The sequence below is a fragment of the Mytilus edulis genome, chromosome 10 (genome assembly GCF_963676685.1).
Source record: "Mytilus edulis chromosome 10, xbMytEdul2.2, whole genome shotgun sequence".
NCBI classification, from domain to species: domain Eukaryota; kingdom Metazoa; phylum Mollusca; class Bivalvia; order Mytilida; family Mytilidae; genus Mytilus; species Mytilus edulis.
In genome coordinates, this window is record NC_092353.1 from 7,491,629 (window position 1) to 7,517,628 (window position 26,000).

Below are 26,000 nucleotides of genomic sequence, written 5' to 3' on the forward strand. Positions count from 1 at the left end.
TTCTACAAGAATCACCTTTCATATGGTCCGAGTACACAGTTATCGTCCTTTGCTTGACTTCATCAATATAATCATTAATGGAAAAATTAAACAATGATGGTGAAATTATACACCCTTGTTTCAAACCAGTTTTAACTGGGAACCAGTAGGTTAAAATACCATTTAACTTAATAAAAGACTGAAAATTATTATACAAAGATCTTAATGCCTTAATCATTTTAGGACTAACACCAAGTAACTTTAATTTGCTAAATAACAATGCTCTATTTATAGTTAGTATTGTATGCCTTGTTAAAGTCAATACAATCAGCAAAATTTAATGTAGACTGTTTATGTAGTTTTCTAGACTCTATTATACTTGTTATCGACATAAGGTGATCAATTATATTATAATCTTTTCGGAAACCGTTCTGCTCATCATGGATAATATTTAATTTAGATGCATGCAAATTGTCGGTTGTACATTTTAGTCCTTTGCTCATCAAACTTTGAACCAATGTTCCTGTAATACATGTATCTTTATCTCTGATATTCTTAATTGAAATGAACATATTTATAATTATATTGCTTTCAGGTAGAATAAGAACAGCTGGTGGAAAGGAGGTTATAATAGGATCCGAAAAAGAAAACTTACGTGAAACCATTAATGTAGAGAGGATGGTTTTGATGAAAAGAGCAGTAGATGCTGTAATTGCAATGAACGAGCATGAAATTAGAGAAAAGATAGATAAAGGAAAGCAACTCCTCTTTCAATCTGAAGAAGTTGAACGAAAGAAAGCGCTCGAAAGTAGCAAAAATAAAGTTGTCGAGCAATTCAAAGTTACTTGTAGAAAATGTTCAAAGGATATTGTTAAAGGACAAAATTTGAGAATACTTAAAGGTTCACTCCATGTCGTGTTTGATAATTCTATATTTGGTCGTATCAAACGCGAGCCAATAAAACACATCGTAACTGAAGACATAAAGCTGACTGACAAGGTAATTGGTGACTGTGGACATGAATGGGGACATTTAAATGTGTACAACGAATGTGAATTAGTTGTTTTGGCTCAGAAGTCTATCAAAGTATTTAATGTGGCAAAGCAAGTAGCTGTAAATGTTAAGAAATGGAAGGATGTTCCATATAAGATTGACACCGTTGATGACGATGATATACTTGCCTTTAAAGCTAGTCAGCTTCCGACTGCAGAATGACACGACTTGAATATAAGGAAGGTTACAGTTTTAAAATTCATATACTTTATGTTTCAAAGATCAAAAACTATTTCTTTCTGCTACAAACTTTTGGTAAGGAATCGCACTTTGTGTAGAATGCAGTCAAGCGAATACTTATAACTTGCATGCCATCATAGTTGTTAGATAAGATCAATTCTAAATGTTGTTTCTACATTAATCCTTTTTTCAAGTTTTGCCTCGTCATTTGGAAAGAAAGTACAGTCACCAATGTTACTTAGCAGGATACATGATGTCATATCATTAAGTCAAGTAATTTGAGCTTGATTGCTTTTAGTAATGTAAGCATGGCGTATGCATCTCTGGTTAAATATGGTTACCTATCAAGATGGTTAAATATATACAATGCGTTGTTGTATCCACTATACTGAAATGAGCAAGAGTTCAAACACGTATTAATTTAATGAATTGTTCTTGTTTTAACTTCATAACTTTCTTTGCAATTATAACCAACAAACCACAGGTTCCAAGTGTTAAGGTCATCATATACGGACGCCATATGCATCATGCGTTGGTTTACGCTATGGAATAGTGTTTTTTAAACAGATGGCGACAGATATGATCAATTGTAGACAAAACATGACAGTCATCTTCTCGAATAAGATTTATCAGCGAATGTGTACTTGCATGAGCAACATAACGCATTTGAAGTCAGGAGCACCTGGGATCACCTATTTTTGTGTTATATTTGAGTACCTACATAGTAAGGGCTGTGTTTTTTATGTTGGGGTGTGTTGATTTGTTGTCTTGTAGTCCTCTTTGCCATGGCATTTTCAATAGAAAATATGGAGATGTTCTATGATTGCCAATGAGAATACTATTCAAATGAAGCGGATTTTAATAGTGTTGTAACAGCACATAAATATCAACTGTAAAAATCGTTACTACTAGTGAAATAGTACCATGAATATAAACATTTGATGTGAAACGAACCCTTTTCCTGGATTTACCATCATCAGGTATCAGATCTATTTACCCTTCAGGAGCAAATGAGATCACCCCAGTTCTTGATGTTCTTCGTTTTGATTTATCTTTAGATTTCTATGTTGTGTATTATGTACTATTGTTTGTCTGTTGATCTTTTTCTTTTTCAGCGTTCAACTTGTTTATAGTTATCGACATCTGAGTTTGAATGTCTCCTGGTGTATTTCGCCTCTCTTCTCTTTAAAAGCATAAACAACAAAGCCTTAATAAAAGCAGCATAAAAACGTAAATAAAAGAATGGCAAAAAAATTATACATTTACAGCAGAATTTAAAAAAAAACAAAACAACGCCAAACCCATATTAAGTAGCAAACAGCTCGGCAAAATAAGAAAAACAAATTCAGTTAAAGCGAGAACAATTAAACGTTTACGATAAGATACACAATTCTTGCCGAAAGCTAGAACACTTGTGACTTAGCACTAATTGAAACCCGCATGCATTTTATTTGCATTTGTGTCCCAATAAAATTGAAAATGGAAATTGGGAATGTAGACAACCCGATCGAAGAGCAGAAAACAGCCGAAGCGAAAATCAGTTTTTCCGTGTAATTCTAACTTGAAATAATTCCTTCAGAATAAAGAAGTTTAAGCCAGATGATCTGTACATAGTCTTTATATAATGACAATAAAAGCGTCGCTTGAAATAACAATAAAATCTTGAGATAAAATAACCCTTGGTATGATCTATTCTGTGTTGACCTTTCCAAGCAATTATGCGCATTTGAAGGGGTTTGCCAATGTTTGAGAAGCGGACAGATTAAATCATTCACAAGTTTATAATATTAATACATCATTTGATTGCGTTGAAGCTTTCGTAAAACCTATTGGGATGGTGTGTGCTAAAAATAAATTAAAGTAAGGAAAGGAAAGGAAAAAGATATTGAAATGAAAGTATGTTACGTAAATATTTATATACATGTATCAATTTCAAGATTAAAACAACATTGGAAATTATCAACAAAACAGGGAAGTACAAAACCAGGTGAAGGTTGGCTAAATATTTGGCCAGTTGACGGAAATAAAATAAATGAAAAAATCAACTTCATTTTTTTCTACTAAAGAATTCAAACTTTTATTGATTAAGGCATTAAAAAATGTACTATGACATTTTATTCAACAGATAATGACACAAATCGATACAACTAAAAAATTCTAACTTGATAAATGATCACAAATTGACAGCTACAGGAAGAAAAAGAATTTCCGTTGTGCTTTGGTTTCTCCCAATTATATAAATTTTAACTTGCCATCAGATTAGCTGCATACAAATTATTAAGCATGACTGCTGCTGACAGTGGTTTTAGAGGTTTCATCTTGCTTATAGTCGGTGAGTTTTTTTCTGAAATGAATATGTTAGTTTTACATTTGTAATTTCGGGCCCTTTTAGAGCTAACTATGCGGTATGAGCTATGCTCATTGTTGAAGGCCGTCTAGTGATCTATAGTTTTTGTGTCATTTTGATCTCTCGTTGAGAGTTTTTCTCATTGGCAATTTTTGTTTATGTGTTAGCTAGCGGAGTTTGTTGTTTTTATCCTATAAAAATCCAATAATGTTAATATTTTCATTCAGTGGTCTTTGAACTGTGGCGTTGACCAACAGTATAATAGATAAAAAACAATATGATTGAGTACATGCCTTTATAACTTCATCACTTGTATAACTTAGTTAAATCAATAACTTAAATAAAAGGCATAGTTTTAACTGCCAGAAATTTTAAAGTTTACTCACAAAACAATTACATATAAAATGTCTGAATCATGAATTTGAGTAACAATGAAAAACAAAAATGTTTAAATTCCAATGAATAATTGTAGGTATCAGCCTTGCATCAACTACGTGCAGTCCAAAAACGTTTTCTATTTCAAAGAACATGTATGTTAATTATTCCAAGAGAAATTTGACAGAAATCCCGAGAAATATTCCACGTAATAGTACAATGTTAGACTTTCACATGAACATAATAACTGACATTCCATCAAATATTTTCCAAAACATGTCGGACGTCATATGGATAGATTTGTCCCAGAATTGGTTGAACCGAATTCGAAACGAATCTTTTGCTGGCCTAAAGAACTTAACAACGCTTAATGTGAGCAATAACTACCTGCACATTTCAGACCTTGAACACAATGCTTTTGTTCCTATACAGCAGCTGAGGACTTTGCGAATTGATCATTTAAAGTTTCTACCAAGGAGCAAGTTTCCAGAGCAACTTGTTAACCTTAAACAACTTGAAATCTTGGAACTAGCCACTTTTATTGGCATGAAATTTGATGAAAGATTTAATGCCTGGACATGTTTGCATACATTCATCTCAAAAAGTTCATATGGGCTTCATTTGCAAAACTATACATTTTCAGGTCTAACAAACTCACCACTAAGGACTCTTTCAATAAAGATTAAACAAGCTGACGCTGATGCTTTGGAACACCTGCCAAATTTACAAATTTTAAATTTATATTTTGGAGTTGCAACGGTGCAAAATACAATAGAAAATTCGTTCAAAATGGTGTCAAACTTCACAACTTTGACTAGGATACTAATGCAAAGAGTTAGTGCCAGAGCGTACATCTTTATCGTAACTGGTATATATCTGCATTATTTCGAAAACATATGTCTAAAAGAGCTTGTCTTTAGACACATGTATTTAGCAGATATTGATGGTACAAGCTTTAAGGAATTTGCTATCAATTCTGTTTGCCTTGAAAGTCTTGAGGTTTCAGGAAATATTGGTTATCCATGGATAACTCTTTTAGTCTTATTCAAAAATTTGAAACATCTGAAACTATCATCGATCGAAAACAACGCATTTTTAAAACAAGTGAGCATGCTCCATGCAATGACTACCAGCCTTCCAAAAAGCTTAGAAACCGTTGATTTACTAGGAATCAATCTTAAAATGCCGTTACCAAATATTACATTTATAAACGGAGATAACGTTTGGTTCCTCAACTGTAGAGCTTTCACCTTAATTGAATGTAACGGTTACGTAAGTGGTTTGAAGAATTTACGGTATCTAGATGTTTCAGAAAATCGTTGCGGTAATATGATTAATGAGTACATTTTTCAAGGTTTTCCGAAACTTGAGTTTCTAATAGCAACACATTCCGACCTTGGAACGGCTTTCAGAAATAATAACAGATTGGATATTTTACTGAAACCGCTAAAAAATCTCAAACATTTAGATTTTTCTTATAACAATTTTAGAAATGCTGACATTGCCAACTTAAACTTGCAGAATCAATACAATGTATTACAGTCCTTCAACTGTTCAAACAATGCTTTTAATCAAGTTCCGTCCTTTTTCCGGCATTTCACAAATTTGTCTTTTATTGATATTTCCTACAATAATGTTTCTACGTTCAACCGTGACGAAAGAGATATTATTGACTCTTTCATTGGTAAGGCAAAATTGGTTTTGGTAGGTAATCCTTTTAAATGTTCATGTTCAAATTTAGATTTTCTAAAATGGGCTAAACAAACAAAAGCTTACTATTTCGGACATCTTTATTGTCAACTGGAAAGCGGCGAGAACACAACATTTGCTGATCTTTTTGTATATCTGGATCGGTTTGAAAACCGTTGCCATGACAAGATATGGTTGATATTCTCGTTGTCGTTCACAACACTTGTTGTAATAATGGTGGTATTTGTTGTGGTATATCTTCGCTACAGATCTGCATTTCAATATTTTTATCTCAGAATTAAGCTTAGGTTAAAACAATATGAGGAACTGGACGGTGATTCTTATCTGTACGATGTCTTTATATGTTACAACCATAACGATGTTCCCTGGGTTGTAAATTTCAATCGCAGACTTACTGCAGCAAACTTCAAGACGTGCCTTGACGCAAAAGATTTTATTGCTGGAGAGGCCATTGCTGAAAACATTTTACGTGCTATTGATAGTAGCAGGAAAATTATCTTTATTATCACCGAACATTTTCTCCAGAGTACCTGGGGTAACTACGAAATGGAGTTAACCCGCATGCATGCTTTCCAGGTAGGGCGGGAAAACATGGTCATTGTGATTATGAAGGATGATTTATCAATTCATCAAATGCCTAAAGTCCTTAAAAGATTTTGGTATAAAGTTACATGCATAAAGTGGTATGACCAAGGAATACAACCATTCCAAACTGAAGAAATATTTTATGAAAATGTGTTCAGTTCACTTTCAATTGCATAAGTTCTAACTAGATTGTTTGGAATATTGGTTAACGTGTTATAATACAAAATTAAATATACAATGTTCTAGATTATATCCAACTTCGCATGAAATATTAACCAAAAACCTGTGACATTTTTTTAGTTAAACATTATTTACAGTATTACATGTATTATACAAATAAAATATAGTAAACATTTCTTCTTTTTTTGCGATTCTGCTCTTAGTGTTCGGCACACATTTTCGACAATGAGAATAGAATGAAGAAACATAACGCATCTATCGATGTTAACACACGACTTTCAATAATTAGACAATAATTATTATATATACAAATCCCGGAGTATCAAATTTTTTTATTAGTACCGTCTTTATAAGCACAACTATTTTCAACCGGAAGTAATTGGTATGCATACACCCAGATAAAGGATTCAAGTGTTTAAAACTAATATCCCTTATCGATACAAGTTATATTTCACGCATAACACCTGTTGTTGATTGGGAAGTGTGGTGCTTCAAAATCCAAACCGGAAAGTATCAGTTTCAGTTTCCTTTTGCCAAAGTGTTTGATTTGGGATATTCCACTTTAGCATATAATTATGTTCTATTTAGCAATGTTTTTTAACTAAATAATGCTGGTCCTAAAGGCTTCGTCTGATATTCATATAAAAAAGTAGTTGTGATATGATTGCCATTGAGAAAACTCTCCATAAGAGACCAAAATGACACAGAAATTAACAAATCTAGGTCACCGTACGGCCTTCAACAATCAGCAAAGCCCATACCGCATAGTCAGCCATAAAAGGCCCCGAAAGGACAATGCAAAACAATTCAAATTCATGCATGGTATTGACTAATGTTCCTTTCAGCTTTAGAAAGAGATCCAGAGCATGATGCCTGGTCATTTAAGTGCATAATGTTAATACCCCATGTACAAATGTAGACGTTATGGGAGGGGTTCAAAATGTTTTGAGTGCTGAACTCTCATCCTAACTTTGTACATGATTACAACATAGCAACAAACTGAAAAATCTGTTTGAAATGGAAATACAAGGTCAATCTTAAAGATGAAAACCAAATACTATTAAAAATAGATAATAAATAAATAATGGTTTCCAAGACTTAAAGTATTAATCAGTTCATTATGTGTACGAGACGTGTCTTTTCTAGAGGGTCATTACTTTGAAGTTCTTCGCACAATTTGATACGAGATATATTAAGTTAAACGTACACATGATATAACAGAATCACCATAACTTTTTTTTATGCAACAATATTCAGTCGCGATTAAAGCTTTTGTGACAATAAGCAATCAACAATCAATCACACACAAGTGACTCGTTGTCATTTTTGGATCTTATTTTTTTTTTAGTTTGTTCTGGTATTTTACTGTTGCAGTCGCTCTTTTATAGTAATTAAATTTTTTGAATTGTCTTTACAACAAACGCTATATGCAGTACATCAAAACTCGAGATTTTAACAACCTCATGATACATCGATTACTTCAAAATCTGTAACGTCATGAATGTCGTTATCATGAATTGATAAAAACACATATTAAATACACATTTTGGTAAATTTTATCATAAATTTATAAATCATAGATACATAATGACGTGTTCGTATGACCTCTTTCTTTCTCTTGTTTCATTTTAACACTGACAACATAAGGGAATGGACTTTGTTCATTGTTGAAGGTCTTATACGGTGACATATAGTTGTTAATGTCTGTGTTATTTTAGTCTCTTGTGGAGAGTTGTCTCATTGGTTAATCATACCCCATTTTCTTTTTTTAAACACTGAAGACATAAAGAGTCTTTTGTTTATGTGATATTGATGATTATATTTCAAACAGACACAAATCTAACAATAGTACTGTTTGGGATAAATTCCACGAATCCATAGAAAAAGCTTTGAGATATTCTCCAAATTTTGTAATAACTTGTGATGTAAATGTAGAATTTCATGCACATATTTGACATCATAAGACTATATGGACTTTTTTGTTGTACTATTACACCACTGTCCCAGGTTTAGGGGAGGGTTGGGATCCCGTCACATTCTGTATGTATGTGCCTGTCTTTAGTCACGAGCCTGTAAATCAGCTGTGTCGTTTGTTTATGTGTAACATTTGTTTTTCGTTCATTTTATTTCCATAAATTAGGCCGTTAGTTTTCTCGTGTTTCATCCAGCCACATTCTACGTGTGTCTGTCAAATGTTCATTCAAAGGCCTCTGACTCAGTGATTGTCGTTTTTCGTTTATTGTTTAAAAGAATTGGTGTGTTGTTGCTGTTGTGATTTTGCATCACTGACCAAGGTTAACAGAAGGTTTCGGAGACCGCTTAAATGGTTAACCCCTCCATATTCTGTATGTGTATGCCCACACACAGGGAGCCTGTAATTCAGAGATTGTGTTGCTATATATCATATTTTTCCATTTATTATTTTGTACATTAAACAAGCTGCTAGTTTTTGCGTTCGTCATTTTGAAGCCTAAATTATAGCTTGTCATCCGGTATGGGTTTTGCTCATTGAGAAACGGTTTCTAAGTTCAATCTCATTTGCTGTATGGTGGATATTCGTCTTAATGGGTTCTTATGTTTATACTTAAAATAAGGCCAACTTAACTGTGAGTCACGAAAATGGGATCGTATTATTAAAGCAAAACCTTTTCAGCTAGGCATTTACACTCTATAATTATTTCATTCAACAAATATAAAGCTTCGAATGATAATAGCTGGTACTATAACAAACATGCAGCAATACATAGGGCTCAGGTAACACAAAAAGTGTTATATCTTGCATTCTTTGGGAAAACTAGAAGGGATTTCTGATGAAGGGAAAGGGAAAATATCTGCGACATATTTTGTAATGCCAAATTGGAGTATGTTGGTAGTATAACAAATCAAGGAAGAAAATGGGTAAAAATGAACACCAACTATTGAAATAATAATGCAACAAATTTCATTCAGAAATACAAATTTGGGAAGAGTTGAAAACGTTTTGATATGTACGAATATTATTACACTTTCACAGATTGTGCAGAAGGATTGTTGATATCTCTTTAACGTCCCATGGCAAATTGTTCATAAATATTTAGGGAATGTTTAAAAAAAATTAAAAAAAAAAAGATTGACTGTGTTCAATGTTTGAATCTGGGACACTCTGGGACACTCTGGGAGGTGGTGCCATTCAATTCAAAAACAAAATCCTGGATATAATATCAAGCTTTAATTATAAAAAAGAAATTAAATGTATGTATTTTTGTGCTGGCTCATATACGTGTCTTTCATCATTATGCATATAGATCAATGTAGATCCGACATACTGAAATGAGCAAGACTTGAAACACGTATTGATTTAATGAATTGTTCTTGTTTTAACTTCATAACTTTCTTTGCAATGATTACCATCAAACCACGGGTTCCAAGTGGTCAGGTCATCATACGGACGCCATATGCATCATGCGTTGTTTACACTATGAAATAGTGTTTTTACACAGATGGTGACAAATATGGTAAATTGAAGTAGAAACATGACAGTCATCTTCTTTTCAAATTAAATCTTCTCGAATAATCCTATTAGCGACTGTGTACCTGCATGATCAATATGACGCATGTGAAGTCAGGAGCACCTCCTATGAAGTAAGGAGCACCTGGGATCACCTCCTATGAAGTCAGGAGCACCTGGGATCACCTCCTATGAAGTCAGGAGCACCTGGGATCACCTTTTATTTTTTGTTAAATGTTGGGGTGTGTGAATTTGTTTGTCTTGCAGTCCTCTTTGTTATGGCAATAGAAAATATGGCGATGTGTTCTATGATTGCCAATGATATACTACTCAAATGAAGGGGATTTTAATAGTGTTGTTACAGCACATAAATACCAACTGTAAAAATCGTTACTACTAGTAAAATAGTACCATGAATATAAACATTTGATGTGAAACGAACCCTTTTCCTGATGGATTTACCATCATCAGGTATCAGATATATTTACCCTTCAGGAGCACATGAGATCACCCCCAGTTTTTGATGTGCTTCGTGTTGATTTATCTTTAAGTTGTCTATGTTGTGTATTGTGTACTATTGTTTGTCTGTTGGTCTTTTTCTTTTTTCAGCGTTGTTTATAGTTTTTCGACTTTTGAGTTTGAATGTCTCCTGGTATAGTTCGCCTCTCTTCTTCTCATAAACAAAAAAGCCTTAATAAAAGCAGCATAAAAACGTAAAACAAATATGGCAAAAAGATTTCTACATTTACAGCAGAATTAACAAAAAAAAAAACGCCAAACCCATATTAAGTAGAAAACAACTCGGCAAAAGAAGAAAACGAATTCAGTTAAAGCAAGAACAATTAGACGTTTGCGATAACATACACAATTCTTGCCGGAAGCCAGAACATTTGTGACTTAGCACTGATTGAAACCAGCATGCATTCTATTTGCATTTTTGTCCCCCCTAAAAATGAAAATAAAAATTGGGAATCGGTCAAAGAGACAACAAACAACCCGACCAAAGAGTAGAAAACAGCCGAAACCAAAATCAGTTTTTCCGTGTAACTTGAAATAATTCCTTCAGAATAAAGAAATTTAAGCCAGATGATCTGTACATAGTCTTTATATAATGACAATAAAAGCGTCGCTTTAGATAAGAATAAAATCTTGAGATAAAATAACCCTTGGTATGATCTATTCTGTGTTGACCTTTCCAAGCAATTATGCGCATTTGAAGGGGTTTGAGAAGCGGACAGATTAAATCATTCACAAGTTTACACCTGTTCTACAACATTTGATTGCGTTGAAGCTTTCTTAAAATCTTTTGGCATGATGTGTGCTAAAAATGAAGTAAGGAAAGGAAAGAAAAAAGATATTGAACTGAAAGTATGTTACGTAAATATTTAAATAACAATTTCAAGATTAAAACAACATTGGAAATTATCAACAAAACAGGGAAATACAGAACCAGGTGAAGGTTGGCTAAATATTTGACCAGTTGACGGAAATAAAATAAATGAAAAAAATCGACTTAATCTTTATCTTCTAAAGAATTCAAACTTTTATTGATTAAGGCATTAGCAAATGTACTATCACATTTTATTTAACAGATAATGACACAAATCGATACAACTAAAAAATTCTAAGTTGATAAATGATCAAATATTGACAGCTACAGGAAGAAAAAAAATTTCCGTTGTGCTTTTGTTTTTCCCAATTATATAAATTTAACTTGCCATCAGAGTAGCTGGATAAAAATTAGTAAGCATGACTGCTGCTGACAGTGGTTTTAGAGGTTTCATCTTGCTTATAGTCGGTGAGTTTTTTCCTTAAATGAATATGTTAGTTTTCTCGTTTGAATTGTTTTACATTTGTCATTTCGGGCCCTTTTATAGCTGACTATGCGATATGGGCTTTGCTCATTGTTGAAGGCCGTCTGGTGACCTATAATTGTTACTTTTTGTGTCATTTTTGTCTCTCGTTGAGAGTTTTCTCATTGGCAATTTTTTTTTATGTGCTAGCAGAGTTTGTTGTTTTTATCTTATAAAAATCAAATAATGTTATTTTTATTCAGTCGTGGTCTTTGAACTGTCGCGTTGACCAACAGTATAATAGATTAAAAAATATCATTGAGTACATGACTTTATAGCTTCATCACTAGCATAACTTAGTTAAATCAATAATTTAAATAAAGCATAGTATTAATTGCCAGAAATTTTATAGTTTACTCACAAAACTATTACATATAAAATGTCTGAATCATGAATTTGAATTACAATGAAAAACAAAAATGTTTAATCTCCAATGAATAATTGTAGGTATCAGCCATGCATCGACTAAGTGCAGTCCGAAAACGTACTCAATTTTAAACACCATATATGTTGATTATTCCAAGAGAAATTTGACAGAAATACCCAGAAATATTCCACGTAGCAGTACAATGTTAGACTTTCACATGAATATAATAACTGACATTCCATCAAATATTTTTCGAAACATGTCGGACGTCACATGGATAGATTTGTCCCAGAATTGGTTGAACCAAATTAGAAACGAATCTTTTGCTGGTCTAAACAACTTAACAACACTTAATGTGAGCCATAACCACCTGCAAATTTCAGACCTTGAACACAATGCTTTTGTTCCTATACAACAACTGAGGATTTTGCGAATTGATGATTTAAAGTTTTCACCAAGGAGCAAGTTTCCAGAGCAACTTGTTAACCTTAAACAACTTGAAATCTTGGAACTAGCCGCATTCCTTGAAATGAATTTTGATGACAGATTTCATTCCTGGTCATGTTTGCATACATTCATCTCAAAAAATTCCTATGAGCTTTACTTGCAAAACTATACGTTTGCAGGTCTAACAAACTGTCCACTAAGGACTCTTTCAATAAAGATTAAACAAGCTGACGCTGATGCTTTGGAACACCTTCCAAATTTACAAATTTTAAATTTATATTTTGGAGTTGCAACATTGCAAAATACAATAGAACATTCGTTCAAAATGGTGTCAAACTTTACAACTTTGACTAGGATACTGATGCAAAGAGTTAATGCCAGAGCGTACATTCTTATCGTAACTGGTAAATATCTGCAGTATTTCGAAAACATTTGTCTAAAAGAACTAGTCTTTAGACACATGTATTTAGCAGATATTGATGGTACAAGCTTTAAGAAATTTGCTATCAGTTCTCCTTGCCTTGAAAGTCTTGAGATTTCAGGAAATATTGGTTCTCCATGGATAACACTTTTAGTCTTATTCAAAAATTTGAAACATCTGAAACTATCATCGATCGAAAACCACGCATTATTAAAACAAGTGCGCATGCTCCCTGCAATGTATCTAAGCCTGCCAAAAACCTTAGAAACCGTTGATTTACAAGATATCAATCTTAAAATGCCGTTACCAAATATTACATTTATAAACGGAGATAACGTTTGGTTCCTCACCTGTAGAGCTTTCACCTTAATTGAATGTAACGGTTACGTAAGTGGTTTAAAGAATTTACGATATCTAGATGTTTCAGAAAATCGTTGCGGTAATATGATAAATGAGTACATTTTTCAAAATTTTTCAAAACTTGAGTTTTTAATAGCAACACATTCCGACCTTGGAACGGCTTTCAGAAATAATAACAGATTGAATATTTTACTGAAACCGCTAAAAAGTCTCAAACATTTAGATATTTCTCATAACAATTTTAGAATTGCTGACATTGCCAACTTAAACTTGCAGAATCAATACAATGTATTACAGTCCTTCAATGGTTCTAACAATGGTTTTAATCAAGTTCCGTCTTTTTTCCGGCATTTCAGAAATTTGTCTTTTATTGATATTTCCTACAATAACTTTTCTACTTTCAACCGTGACGAAAGAGACATAATTGACTCTTTGATTGGTAAAGCAAAAGTGGTTTTGGTAGGTAATCCTTTTAAATGTTCGTGTTCAAATTTAGATTTTCTAAAATGGGCTAAACAAACAAAAGCTAGTTATTTCGGACATCTCTATTGTCAACTAGAAAGCGGTGAAAACACAACATTTTCTGATCTTTTTGTATATCTGGATCGGTTTGAAAACCGTTGCCATGACAAGATATGGTTAATATTCTCGTTATCATTCACGACACTTGTTGTAATACTTGTGGTATTCGTTGTCATTTATCTTCGCTACAGATCTGCATTTCAATATTTCTATCTCAGAATTAAACTGAGGTTAAAGCGATACGAGGAACTGGACGGTGATTCGTATATGTACGATGTGTTTATATGTTACAACCACAACGATGTTCCCTGGGTTGTAAATTTCAATCGCAAACTTACTGCTGCAAATTTCAAGACGTGCCTTGACGCTAAAGATTTTATTGCTGGAGAGGCCATTGCTGAAAATATTTTACGTGCTATTGATAGTAGCAGGAAAATTATCTTTATTATCACCGAACATTTTCTCCAGAGTACCTGGGGTAACTACGAAATGGAGTTAACCCGGATGCATGCTTTCCAGGAAGGGCGGGAAAACATGGTCATTGTGATTATGAAGGATGATTTATCAATTCATCAAATGCCTAAAGTCCTTAAAAGATTTTGGTATAAAGTTACATGCATAAAGTGGTATGACCAAGGAATACAACCATTTCAAACTGAAGAAATATTTTATGAAAATGTGTTCAGTTCACTTTCAATTGCATAAGTTATAACTGGATTGTTTGTAGTATTGTTTAACTTGTTTAACACAATATTACAATGTTCTTAATGATATCCAACTTCGCATGAAATATCAACCGTTGCAACTAGTTGTTACATTTATTAGTTAAACATTATTCACATCATTATTCTACAAATAAAATATAGTAAACATGTCTTCTTTTTTTGCGATTCAGATCATAGTGTTCGGCATGTATTTACGACAATGAGAATAGAATGAAGACACATAACGCATCTATCGATGTCAACACACGACTTTAAATAACTAGACAATTATATACTAGTATACAAATCCCGGAGTATCAAATCGTTTGATTAGTATCGTCTTTATTAGCACAACTATTTTCAATCAAAAATAATTGGCATAAATATTACATAAGATCACCCAGATAAAGGACTCAAGTGTTTAAAACTGATAACCATTAGATACGAGTTATATACATAACACCTGCTGTTGATCGGGAAGTGTGGTGCTGAAAAATTCCAAACCGGTATCAGTTTCAGTTTCCTTTTGAGAAAGTGTCTGATTTGGTAAATTCCAGTTTAGAGATAATACATAATTATATTTTATTTACCAAATTGAATGTTTGTTTAACTAAATAATGCTGGTACTAAAGACTTCGTTTAATATTCATATAAAAAAAGAAGATGTGGTATGATTTCCATTGAGACAACTCTTGTGAAGAGACCAAAATGACACAAAGATTAACAACTATAGGTCACCGCTTTCAACAATGAGCAAAGCCCATACCGCATAGTCAACTTTAAAACAATTCTAATTGATGCATGGTATTGACTAATGTTCCTTTCATCTTTAGAAATAGATCTAGATCATGGTGCGTGGCTGGTCAGCTGGTAGAACATTTAAATGCCAAATTTTAATACCCCATGTACAAATGTAGACGTTATTGGAGGGGTTCAAATGTAGACGTTATGGGAGGGGTTCAAAATGTTTTGAGTGCTGAACTCTCATTCTGAACATTACTACCCAGCAACAAACTGAAACATCTGTTTGAAATGGAAATATATTTTATCAATTTTGAAGAGCTAAATATCTAGATGAAAAAAGGCCAAATCCTATTAAAATATATAATAAACAAATAATGGTTTCCAAGTATTGATCAGTTCATTATACATGTATGTACGTACGAGACGTGTCTTTTCTGGAGGGTCATTACTTTGAAGTTCTTCACACAATTTGATACGAGATATATTAAGTTAAACGTACATGTACACATGAAATAACAGAATCACCATAACTTTTTTTATGCAACAAAATTCAGTCGCGATTAAGGCTTGTGTGACAATGAGCAATCAATCACACACAAGTGCTCGTTGTCATTTTTGGGTCTTATTTTTTTTTTAGTTTGTTCAGGTATTTAACTGTTGCAGTCGCTCTTTTACAGTATTTAAATTTTTTGAATTGTCTTTACCACAAACGCTATATGCAGTACATCAAAACTCAGGATTTTCAAAGAACCTCATACATTGATTACTTCAAAAACTGCAACGTCATGATGTCGTTATCATAAATTGATAAAAACACATAAATACACATTTTGGTAAATTTTATCATAAATTTATAGGTCATAGATACATAATGACGTGTTCGTATGACCTCTTTCTTTCTCTTGTTTCATTTTAACACTGAAAACATAAGGGAATGGACTTTGTTCATTGTTGAAGGTCTTATACGGTGACATATAGTTATTAATTTCTGTGTTATTTTAGTCTCTTGTGGAGAGTTGTCTCATTGGTAATCATGCCCCATTTTCTTTTTTAAACACTGAAGACATAAAGAGTCTTTTGTTTATGTGATATTGATGATTATATTTCAAACAGACACAAATCTAACAATAGTACTGTTTGGGATAAATTCCACGAATCCATAGAAAAAGCATTGAGATATTCTCCAAATGTTGTAATAACTTGTGATGTAAATGTAGAATTTCATGCGTATATTTGACATCATAAGACTATATGAACTTTTTTCTTATGTTGTACTATTACACCACTGTCCCAGGTTAAGGGGAGGGTTGGGATCCCGCCACATTCTGTATGTATGTGCCTGTCTTTATTCAGGAGCCTGTAATTCAGTTGTGTCGTTTGTTCATGTGTAACATTTGTTTTTCGTTCATTTTATTTCCATAAATTAGGCCGTTAGTTTTCTCGTGTTTCATCCAACCACATTCTCAATCTGCATGTGTCTATTAAATGTTCATTCAAAGGCCTGCGACTCAGTGATTGTCGTTTTTCGTTTATTGTTTGAAAGAATTGGTTTTTTGTTGTTGTTGTGATTTTGCATCACTGACCAAGGTTAGTAGAACTGAAGGTTTCGGAGACCGCTTAAATGGTTAACCCCTCCACATTCTGTATGTGTATGCCCACACACAGGAGCCTGTAATTCAGAGATTGTGTTGATATATATCATATTTTTCCATTTTTTATTTTGTACATTAAACAGGCTGGTAGTTTTTGCGTTCGTCGTTTTGGAGCCTAAATTATAGCTTGTCATCCGGTATGGGTTTTGCTCATTGAGAAACGGTTTCTAAGTTCAATCTCATTTGCTGTATGGTGGATATTCGTCTTAATGGGTTCTTATGTTTATACTTACAATAATGCCAACTTAACTGTAAGTCACGAAAATGGGATCTAAGTAAGCAAGACCCTTTCAGCTAGGCATTTACATTCTATAATTATTTCATCCAACAAATATAAAGATTTGAATGATAATAGCTGGTACTATAACAAACAGGAAGCGATATATAGAGCTCAGGTAACACAAACAAAGTTATATCTTGCATTCTTTGGGAAAATTAGGAGGGATTTCTGGTGATGGGAAATATCTGTCTATAAGAAATCTGCGACATATTTTGTAATGCCAAATTGGAGTATGTTGGTAGTGAGTATAACAAATCAAGGAAGAAACTTCATTTTTACTATTGAAATAATAATGCTACAAATTTCATTCAGAAATACATAAAGAACTTTTTTTAATATGAATTAATGAATTTAGAGATAAAGTAGGATATTTAGTGGGTGTAAGTGAACTTTGCCTTCTATATTAACCTCAAGATCAGAATCAAACAAATAAATTGTAAGAAATTTAACTTTATTTAAAGATACGTGAACAAAACTTTTAAATGAATAACTATTGTCTTATTTATAATCATTATTACAATATAAAGTAAAATTATATAAAAAGTTGTTAAACCACTTGAACACAACAAAACACTTCGAAATGTAAAATATAACTTGTAACACATCCGTGCGTTACATTTAAAACAAACTTTTGGAAACTAAACACGATAAATATTAAAAACTTTAAAACATCTCGTCCTTCTGTGAGTGTGAATGTTTTTTAAACATGTATTAAAAGCTTTACTCCCCTGTGTTTGTGTTTAAAAAAAATGTAAATATTAATCTCTGTGTGTGTTTTTAAAACATATAAAGCTTAACCCTCCGTTATCTGTTAACTCTCCGTGTGTGTTTTTGAAACATGTAAATCATAAAACGGTATGTGTGTGTTTTTATTCAAAGTAAATCATAACTCTCCGTGTGTGCTTTTGAAACATGTAAATCATAAAACGGTATGTGTGTGTTTTTATTTAAAGTAAATCATAACTCTCCGTGTGTATATTTCTGTTATTTGTGTAGGTCAATCATATATATTTTTTTATTGTTGTATAGAATGAAAACCATAACTGTCCGTATGTGTGTTTTATAGAGTCATGACCAGTACGTGCTTTCTCTTATTAACATGATTAAATCAAATGTATTCCAAAAACATTCTTTGGTGGACTTGAAGCATATGAAATGTTGGCTACTTTAACATAAATTTCTTCTCCTGCCTCCAGATGAATATCTGCGGAGATGTACGTATCGTATCTGGAAAATATTGCGTTTTCCGATCGCTCATATGGATGGTGGGTACACATTACTTCCTTCTCGCCACTTTTAGTTTCTTTAATGTTTGATTTATATATTGAATGAATTAAACATGAACTCTTGGACTGTACATCAATGGTATTTTGTGTTTTGTTTCGGATAAACTGGTAGTTAAAGTCTATGGCACTATATACATGATAATATCCGCTGACAGGAACACGGACACGGCCATTGTTTAATGTTACACCATTTAACAGCAAACAGTTGTTTCCCCTATACCACTTCCGTATTGGGAGAATGTTCTTGTTTATTTCATCTACAAAGAGAGTACGTAATACAATCATAAAATTGAGAAAGGAAATGGGGAATGTGTTAAAGCGACAACAACCCGACCATAGAGCAGACAACAGCCGAAGATTGAAGTAAAAATATGGCAAGCCGTTCTCGTCAAAACTATGTTTAAACCATTTTTAGGAAAATTTACACACTGAGAATTAAAAATTACACATCGAGATTTCATTAAGACGCACTGAGATTACAAAAATGAAAAACACACACTGAGAATTGAAAATTACACACTTAAAATTGAAAATTACACACTGAGATTTCAAAAACACACACTTAGAATAAATAAACTGAAAAGACACACTGAGAATTTGAAATTACACACTGAGAATTTAAAATTACACACTGAGATTTGTGCGCACTTTTTATGCGCACATATCTAATTAGCATACTTAATCTGAATCTATTACAAGCTTAAAACAACGAGGGAACAGAACTCGTTAGTCCTTCGATTTGGTTCCAAATTATTTATAAAAAACCTTTAGAAATACAAGAACAAGAAAAATGCCCACTTACTCTTTTTACAAAATATAACCAAATGGTGAAAAACTTTATCAAAATTATAAGAAAACATTGGAACAATCTGCCAAAAAACAAAGAATGCAGTGAAATTTTTACTCAAGTGTCTATTATAGCATATAAACGTAACAAAAATATAAAAGATTACCTTGCGAAATCAGGGTAACAGTTTGAAGACTTTTGAAAAGGGACTTATGCTTAAACGGTTTTAAGTTTAAAAAAAAAATACACTGGTAGTAATGATCTGAATTATAGGCAACAAACTTATGAATATGAGGGAAGTTAAGTCTTGAAATCTATTACGAAAGTTGGTTGAAGGAATTACATTTCATTATAATGACAAGAGTTCTTGAGATCAAGATATTAATCTGTTGAATTATTCATCTTGTGAATATTCATTAGTAATTTGCATATTAATCTCAGTGTGTATTTTTGAAATCTCAGTGTGTAATTCACAATTCTCAGTGTGTGTTTTTCAATTTATTTCATCTCAGTGTGTCTTTTTAAAACCTCAGTGTGTAATTTTGAATTCTCAGTGTGTGTTTTTTTATTTTTTCAAATCTCAGTGTGTTATTTAGATTTCTCAGTGTGCTATTTTAGGTTTTTAAATCTCAGTGTGCATTTAAGAAAAAAAAAAAAGGGTTTAAAAATGATTTTGACGAGAACGACTTGACATATAAAAGTACTAATTAAACTATATCATCAAATATATACACGAGTCTAAATAGAAAACAAATTTCAAACCTTTGATTACGTTGGATAAAAAATGCAATTTTTATTCGTGTGCATGCAAACAAATGTCTTGGTAGAGGGGTCTAAATACAGCACAACATTTTCCAAAAGACAAAAAATGTGAAAAAGTATATTTCAACAAAACGTATTTGACTAGCAGGTGGATTAACGGATGCTATAAACACTGCTGACTACCATGGCGATTGCCAATTAATATAAATATTTAAGGACTGTAACATTTTTTTCTGTCTATGAAGAAATAACATTTAAATGTGGTGCACACTGAATAACCCGCGTAGTATAGCTGCCTCTCTCTTTTTTATCTGACTAAATCTATTTTAAAACTTCTCATAGGTTAAAAAAGATTGGTTATTTGAAAGACACAAGGGAGTTTTCAAAGAAGACACATATTCCTGTAGTCCGTACACTAACCTGTGGCTGGCATGTCTCGATCCTCTCCAATCAAATGTGCAACCGGTTTCACGTCTCCTATGTAACCTTTGTGGATTTTAACTATAAAATACATCAAAAACTGTATTCTATAAAAACTTCAAAAAGAAGATGCAGAGCTGATGCATTTTTGTTATCAAGATATTTTTTTTACAAAAGGTATGAGGATTGTCTAACCTTTAAATTACACTTGGGATATCCGACTTGTTGAATTCTGCGAAGATTTCTAAATACTAGTTCACCACCGACACTAAGTCGTGTATTTAGCACATACTTACAACTTCTCGTCCAATCAAATTGCTTGAATTTGCCTTCTTATTTTCATAGTACATATTTTTTCCGTGTACTAAGTAACTACGCATGAATGACCACAAGAGTAAGATTTCATTGTATTGTAATCAAGATATTAGAACAAAAATTGCTACTGGCTATTTTGAAATAAATGATGTGTTCCAAATTTAACTAAATAGTTTGTAATAAGTTTTCAAACAAATTTTAACATCCTACTAATCAATCTTTTGATCTAAATTTTGTTTTGACAATTAAAAAAGTTTCTTTCATTTAAATAAAGAGTAATAATAATGGTGCTTTATACCTTGATTAAAGTACAACTCAATCTAAAATGTGTAATCCTTTATCTTCCATGCAATTACTTTGTACACAAAATGAGTCAACCATGAATCTTTTGAAGGGAAATTATTAATAAAGCAATTTGATATATTTAGTCATAAATTGGTCGATAATTGGTTGCCTAATGTCCAGTGACAAATATTTCATGCATATAAACTATCCACTAGACTACCTATGGGTACATACCAGGGGCAGATCCAGCCATTTTTAAAAGGTGTTTCAACCAAAGATGTGGGAGGGGGATCCAACTGTTTGTGATAGTTTTAGGTTTTATGTGAAATAAAAAAAATGTTTTCAAGAATGTAAAGCTTTCACTGCAATTTAAGAATTGTCTGCTCTTGGTCAATTCATTTTGTCATCTTACCATGTAAATAAGTACATGTATAGTAAAACAACGCTTCGTTCATATCAATAAACATACTTACACCAGCAGCTACCTTCTTTACATTCTAAAGTCAAGGGCCTTTTGAAATCCCATTTTTACAATGATATTATAGTGAGTAGATTTACAAAACTATGTAAATGAGCTACATCCAGTCAGCCAAAACATATCAATAGACTAATTACAGGATTACTCAAGTTGTAAATATGTGCTAAATTGGATATTGTATAGAAAGGTATATACTATGAAAATAAGAGCTTGGGGCAAAGCCCCTCGCTCTAATTTTCATAGTATATACCTTTCTATACAATAACCGAGACTTGTGATAAAAGTAAGAACCAGGTCATTGGTTGTCCTATGTATCATCATTAGTTTAATTCAATCATATAGTTTTACAAGAAAATGTGTGTGACAAAATTTACTGCAGTAGCGATGTTTTCGTTTTTGCGGTACAATAATAGAAAATATTTTTTTCTTTGTCTGACATTCAACACAAGGATGCGGATTTGTATACAGAAAACATTAAAAATCTATTTTTACGTAAACAAAGGAGAGGCAATTTAGGATGACAGCGTCCTTTCCAAATTAGACTGTATTACAAATAGTCATCTTTAACTAAACTTTTTTTCTGAATGATTTTTCTTATTCTACCTTTTTTTTTACTCATCATGCTCATATATACATGTATTTGTCATTTAGTTTATTTATGGAGCAGGTAATTTTTAAAATATTTGCTTTATTCCACAGATTCATGCTCTTTTACATTATTAGTTATTACATTACAAAATGTATCAATATGATTACATGTTTTTTTAATGTACTTGAACGATAACTTTAAACTCACTGATGACAAATGCTCAGTATATGAGATAGCTAAGTCTTGCTTAACCAGTGGAACATATTTCACAGACAAGGAACTTATTTCACAAGGTGAGGAACAATCTCAAACCCAGAACTTATTTCACCATGTAAGGAACAAATCTTACAAACCGATAACTTATTTCACCAAGTAAGGAACAAATCTCACAAATTCAGAACTTATTTTACCAGGCAATGGACACACTTGACCAACCCAGAAGTTATTTCACTAGGTAAAGTGTGGAACATATTTAATATATATAGGGATGGAACAAATTATATAGAAATTATCTGTGAAAAAAGTTCTCCCAGAACAAATTTCCTGTGTTACTAGGTCAATTGGAACCTTTTTCACAGGAACAAATCTTGGCTCACAAAATTATCATGTTAAACATACCAACTGTTCTTTCAAACATCGCTGAATATTCGGCAGAAATCTCATTGTGTTTTTCATCGAAGGTCTGAAATCGATAAAAAAAAGTATTAACATTATTTTAATGGTTTATCCATTTGCTAATGAGTTCAACAAAGAATATTTCAAACTATGATTATAACTGTTGGCGCAGGTAAGCGTGCTGTTTGTATTCCTAATGTCAGAAAATCAACCAGCGCATAATACATATAATAACTATGAATTCAACTGACCTAGATCATTCATTATCTGAAATTCAATATTGACATATAACTCCTTACAATGTTCTAAAAATAACTGGCCACACACTTCCTAGTAAACAAACAAATTGACATATTTAACTCCTTACAATGTTCTAAAAATAACTGGCCACACACTTCCTAGTAAACAAACAAACAGAAATTTACCTTTTCCATATAGTTTTGTAGGATGACATCTCGGCAACCACAACATATACCATTAGGGTCGGTCGTGCACTGCAGGCACATATAACCACAGTCCTCCCCGGGGGTACGGGGCTCTGGCATCACCCATAAAATTATTAAAACTATTATTAAGATAACTACGTCTGCTGTAAACACAAACAAAGTAATTCCTTTTGTCCTCTTCGTCAAAACCTTCTGAAATTCAGAAAGCGGCATTGTCACATAAATTCAGATCGTCACTAGGCAGCTTAAAAGCCTGGAAATTTAAACGATTCTTTGTTATCACTTTTGATTAATAGAAATATAACTAATAACTTTCGAAATTAACTTTTGGAGACGATGTTACAATTAATGAAACTGTCAAAAGCAAATTAGAAATCCGCAAACTAAGCCTGCTGCAAAAATGCAGCACTGCATAATCTGCCTTAAATGCTAGCTAATTTTTTACACAACTGCAATGGCTCCATAGCCCTGGTCGAAATAATTTTAACAAATAACCTACGCATGCGTGGTCTTTATATTATCTATTATTTTAAATTTAACTTTCACTTTCACTTTCAAAGAGATAACATAACATTGAGAAGTTCTAAAAAGTATAATAGGTATCTGAAAAACCTTTTAGTTTCATTTTCTAAATTAACACTTTTGAGAATTCACGTATGATAAATAAGACGTATTCCACGACCAGTGTGCGAGTATTGTTATACGTGTCATACGTATAGTGAATATACCCAATATTACATGAAAATTACAAAATCCTCGAGAAAACAACAGACTACTTATTTCAAAAAAAATATCCAATTAAAAAAAAAACAAACTAAAACTAATATAATGTGACTGTAATGTATTTCAGTGGCGGATCCAGGGGGAGGGATCTGGGGGTTGGAACCCCCCTTTTTTGGACGATCAATGCATTTGAATTGGGACATATAGTTGGAACCCCCCCCCCCCCTTTTCTCCTGGGTTGGGACCCCCCCTTTTTTTAAATGGCTGATTCCGCCCCTGTATTTATATGCAAACATGATTTCCTTTTAACTTGTTAAACGAAATTATAAACTGACCACAATTTGTAATATTTGATTTTTATCTAAAATATGAGAGTTTATTATGAATTTTCTTTAGAATTCCTCAAGCATTGTCAACCTACATATATTACCTAATTGAAAAGGGTGACATTCCTTTACAATGTATAAATGGTTAAATTATTTCTTTTTCGAGATTTTATGCAACCTAAAATTGTCAGAATAAGTGGGATGATCAAAATAAAACCGGCGATTCATAATGATTCAGTATCTATATATACACATGGAAAAAAGTATTGCAACACCTTGATTTGTTAAAACTTGAAAAATCAGCCTCTTTTTTTGGATGAAATATCATAAAATATGTGTATAATATTATTGAAACATAGTTTATGATAACATTGGCATTGAAACGAACAAAAAATGTTTGAAAAAAAATGATTTATATAACCACAATTTTAATAACAAAATGAAGTGTTTTTTGTACAAAAAAATGCATTTTACAACTTTTACTGTAGTTGAACTTTACAATGTCAGACATTTCAAAATTAATCTTCAGATGACTGTTCACATCATGGTTGATCGTTATATGGCAAAAAATTAGTACTTTGTGCGAAGCCTCCATTCAAACGGATAACCGCATCTTAACGTCTTCTGATTCCTGCCATAAATCGACTAATTTGTTGCTAAGGTAGCAGCAACCATTTCTGATGAAGGGCATTGTTTATTTCATGATGTGTTTGATCTGGGGTATCCTTCCGCGCACTTTCCGCCCAATAGTGTCCCATATATGCTCGATATGGTTCAAAGTCGGGCTACGATCGGGCCAAGGAAGATGAACCAAATTTCATTTGAACATTGGATCTTCCTCCACGATGCTAATTTCCAACTTTGGCGGGCTCTGCACTACATTAGATACGGAAAACTGTGTGTCTGTTCGTTAGCAGAGGTCTCCGAAATGGTCTTATCGCACGATTACCAGTAGCGATGAGTTGATCTCGAACAGTTCTTGTTAAAAGGCTCCTGTATGGCAACCACTGTCTTTTTAGGATTGTCTTGTATGCAATGGGTTTCCTTCTGACCAACCTTCATTATGCTTGATTTTCTCTAGCAAATGGTATAGGGGGTCTTCATTATCTCGGAAGGTCTTTAACAGCGTTTATTGCCTGATTTTTATTCTCAAAACGACTTATAGTGGAATGGTGATGACCAACAATACGTGCAGTTGTTACAGCGACATCCCTGCTTCTCTTATGCTGATAATCTGCCATCTTGCTGCAGTTAAGAGTTGTCAGGGACCCATTACAAGGTGTAAATCACATAACTTTAAAAACTTGGTTATTTAAAGTGTTGAAAACAATGAAGGTAAAACATCTGTTTTGCTGTTTACGGGTACAGTAGCTGCATGTGCAGATAAAAACTTATCGAGTCGATATTTATTGATTAAACTCAGGTGATACTTTAATAATGTTTAACTAGTTCTATTTTACCAAATTAGAAGCAAATTCATAACAGTGTGGTCGACGGTAACACGTTTGTTAGTAATTATACTGAAAAATTTACCTATAACTTGTTTGTCGTTGGCGATGATTTTATGCTCACTCAGTCTATCGGAGGCCTTCAAGTGGGGATTTAAATAATCACTTGTTACATATTTTAATACATAAAATGAAACTTGGTTTAGATAATTTTTATACCATCACTTACAACAGTTTCACCTTAAGAATATTAATGTTCAGAGCTGATATTAAT

At 32.7% G+C, this 26,000-nt stretch overlaps 4 protein-coding genes across 4 annotated transcripts in view; 3 read left to right on the forward strand and 1 right to left on the reverse strand.

Annotated features, from left to right (window-relative positions):
* LOC139492301 (ATP-dependent RNA helicase DHX58-like) overlaps positions 1–1,380 on the forward strand; it is a 31,960-nt gene extending 30,580 nt beyond the window's left edge. The window contains exon 19 of the mRNA XM_071280521.1: positions 575–1,380. Coding sequence (XP_071136622.1) covers positions 575–1,194 — 620 coding nt within the window. The 3' untranslated portion in view covers positions 1,195–1,380. The remainder of the gene's footprint in view (positions 1–574) is intronic.
* Positions 1,381–3,377: 1,997 nt separating this feature from the next.
* On the forward strand, positions 3,378–6,585 carry LOC139493268 (toll-like receptor 4). Its single transcript, XM_071281503.1, has 2 exons — positions 3,378–3,544; positions 4,032–6,585. The coding sequence occupies exons 1-2, from the start codon at positions 3,496–3,498 to the stop codon at positions 6,404–6,406; spliced, it is 2,424 nt and encodes an 807-aa protein (XP_071137604.1). The 5' UTR covers positions 3,378–3,495; the 3' UTR covers positions 6,407–6,585.
* A 5,023-nt stretch (positions 6,586–11,608) lies between these two features.
* Positions 11,609–14,725, forward strand: LOC139493269 (toll-like receptor 4). Its single transcript, XM_071281505.1, has 2 exons — positions 11,609–11,694; positions 12,197–14,725. Exons 1-2 carry the CDS (start codon positions 11,646–11,648, stop codon positions 14,569–14,571), a joined length of 2,424 nt encoding a protein of 807 aa, XP_071137606.1. The 5' UTR covers positions 11,609–11,645; the 3' UTR covers positions 14,572–14,725.
* Positions 14,726–17,680: 2,955 nt separating this feature from the next.
* Positions 17,681–23,728, reverse strand: LOC139493270 (tumor necrosis factor ligand superfamily member 11-like). The gene is made up of 4 exons (XM_071281506.1): positions 23,209–23,728; positions 22,787–22,850; positions 20,502–20,582; positions 17,681–18,789 (listed from the first exon to the last, which is right to left on the reverse strand). The coding sequence occupies exons 1-4, from the start codon at positions 23,440–23,442 to the stop codon at positions 18,350–18,352; spliced, it is 819 nt and encodes a 272-aa protein (XP_071137607.1). The 5' UTR covers positions 23,443–23,728; the 3' UTR covers positions 17,681–18,349.
* Positions 23,729–26,000: the final 2,272 nt, after the last annotated feature.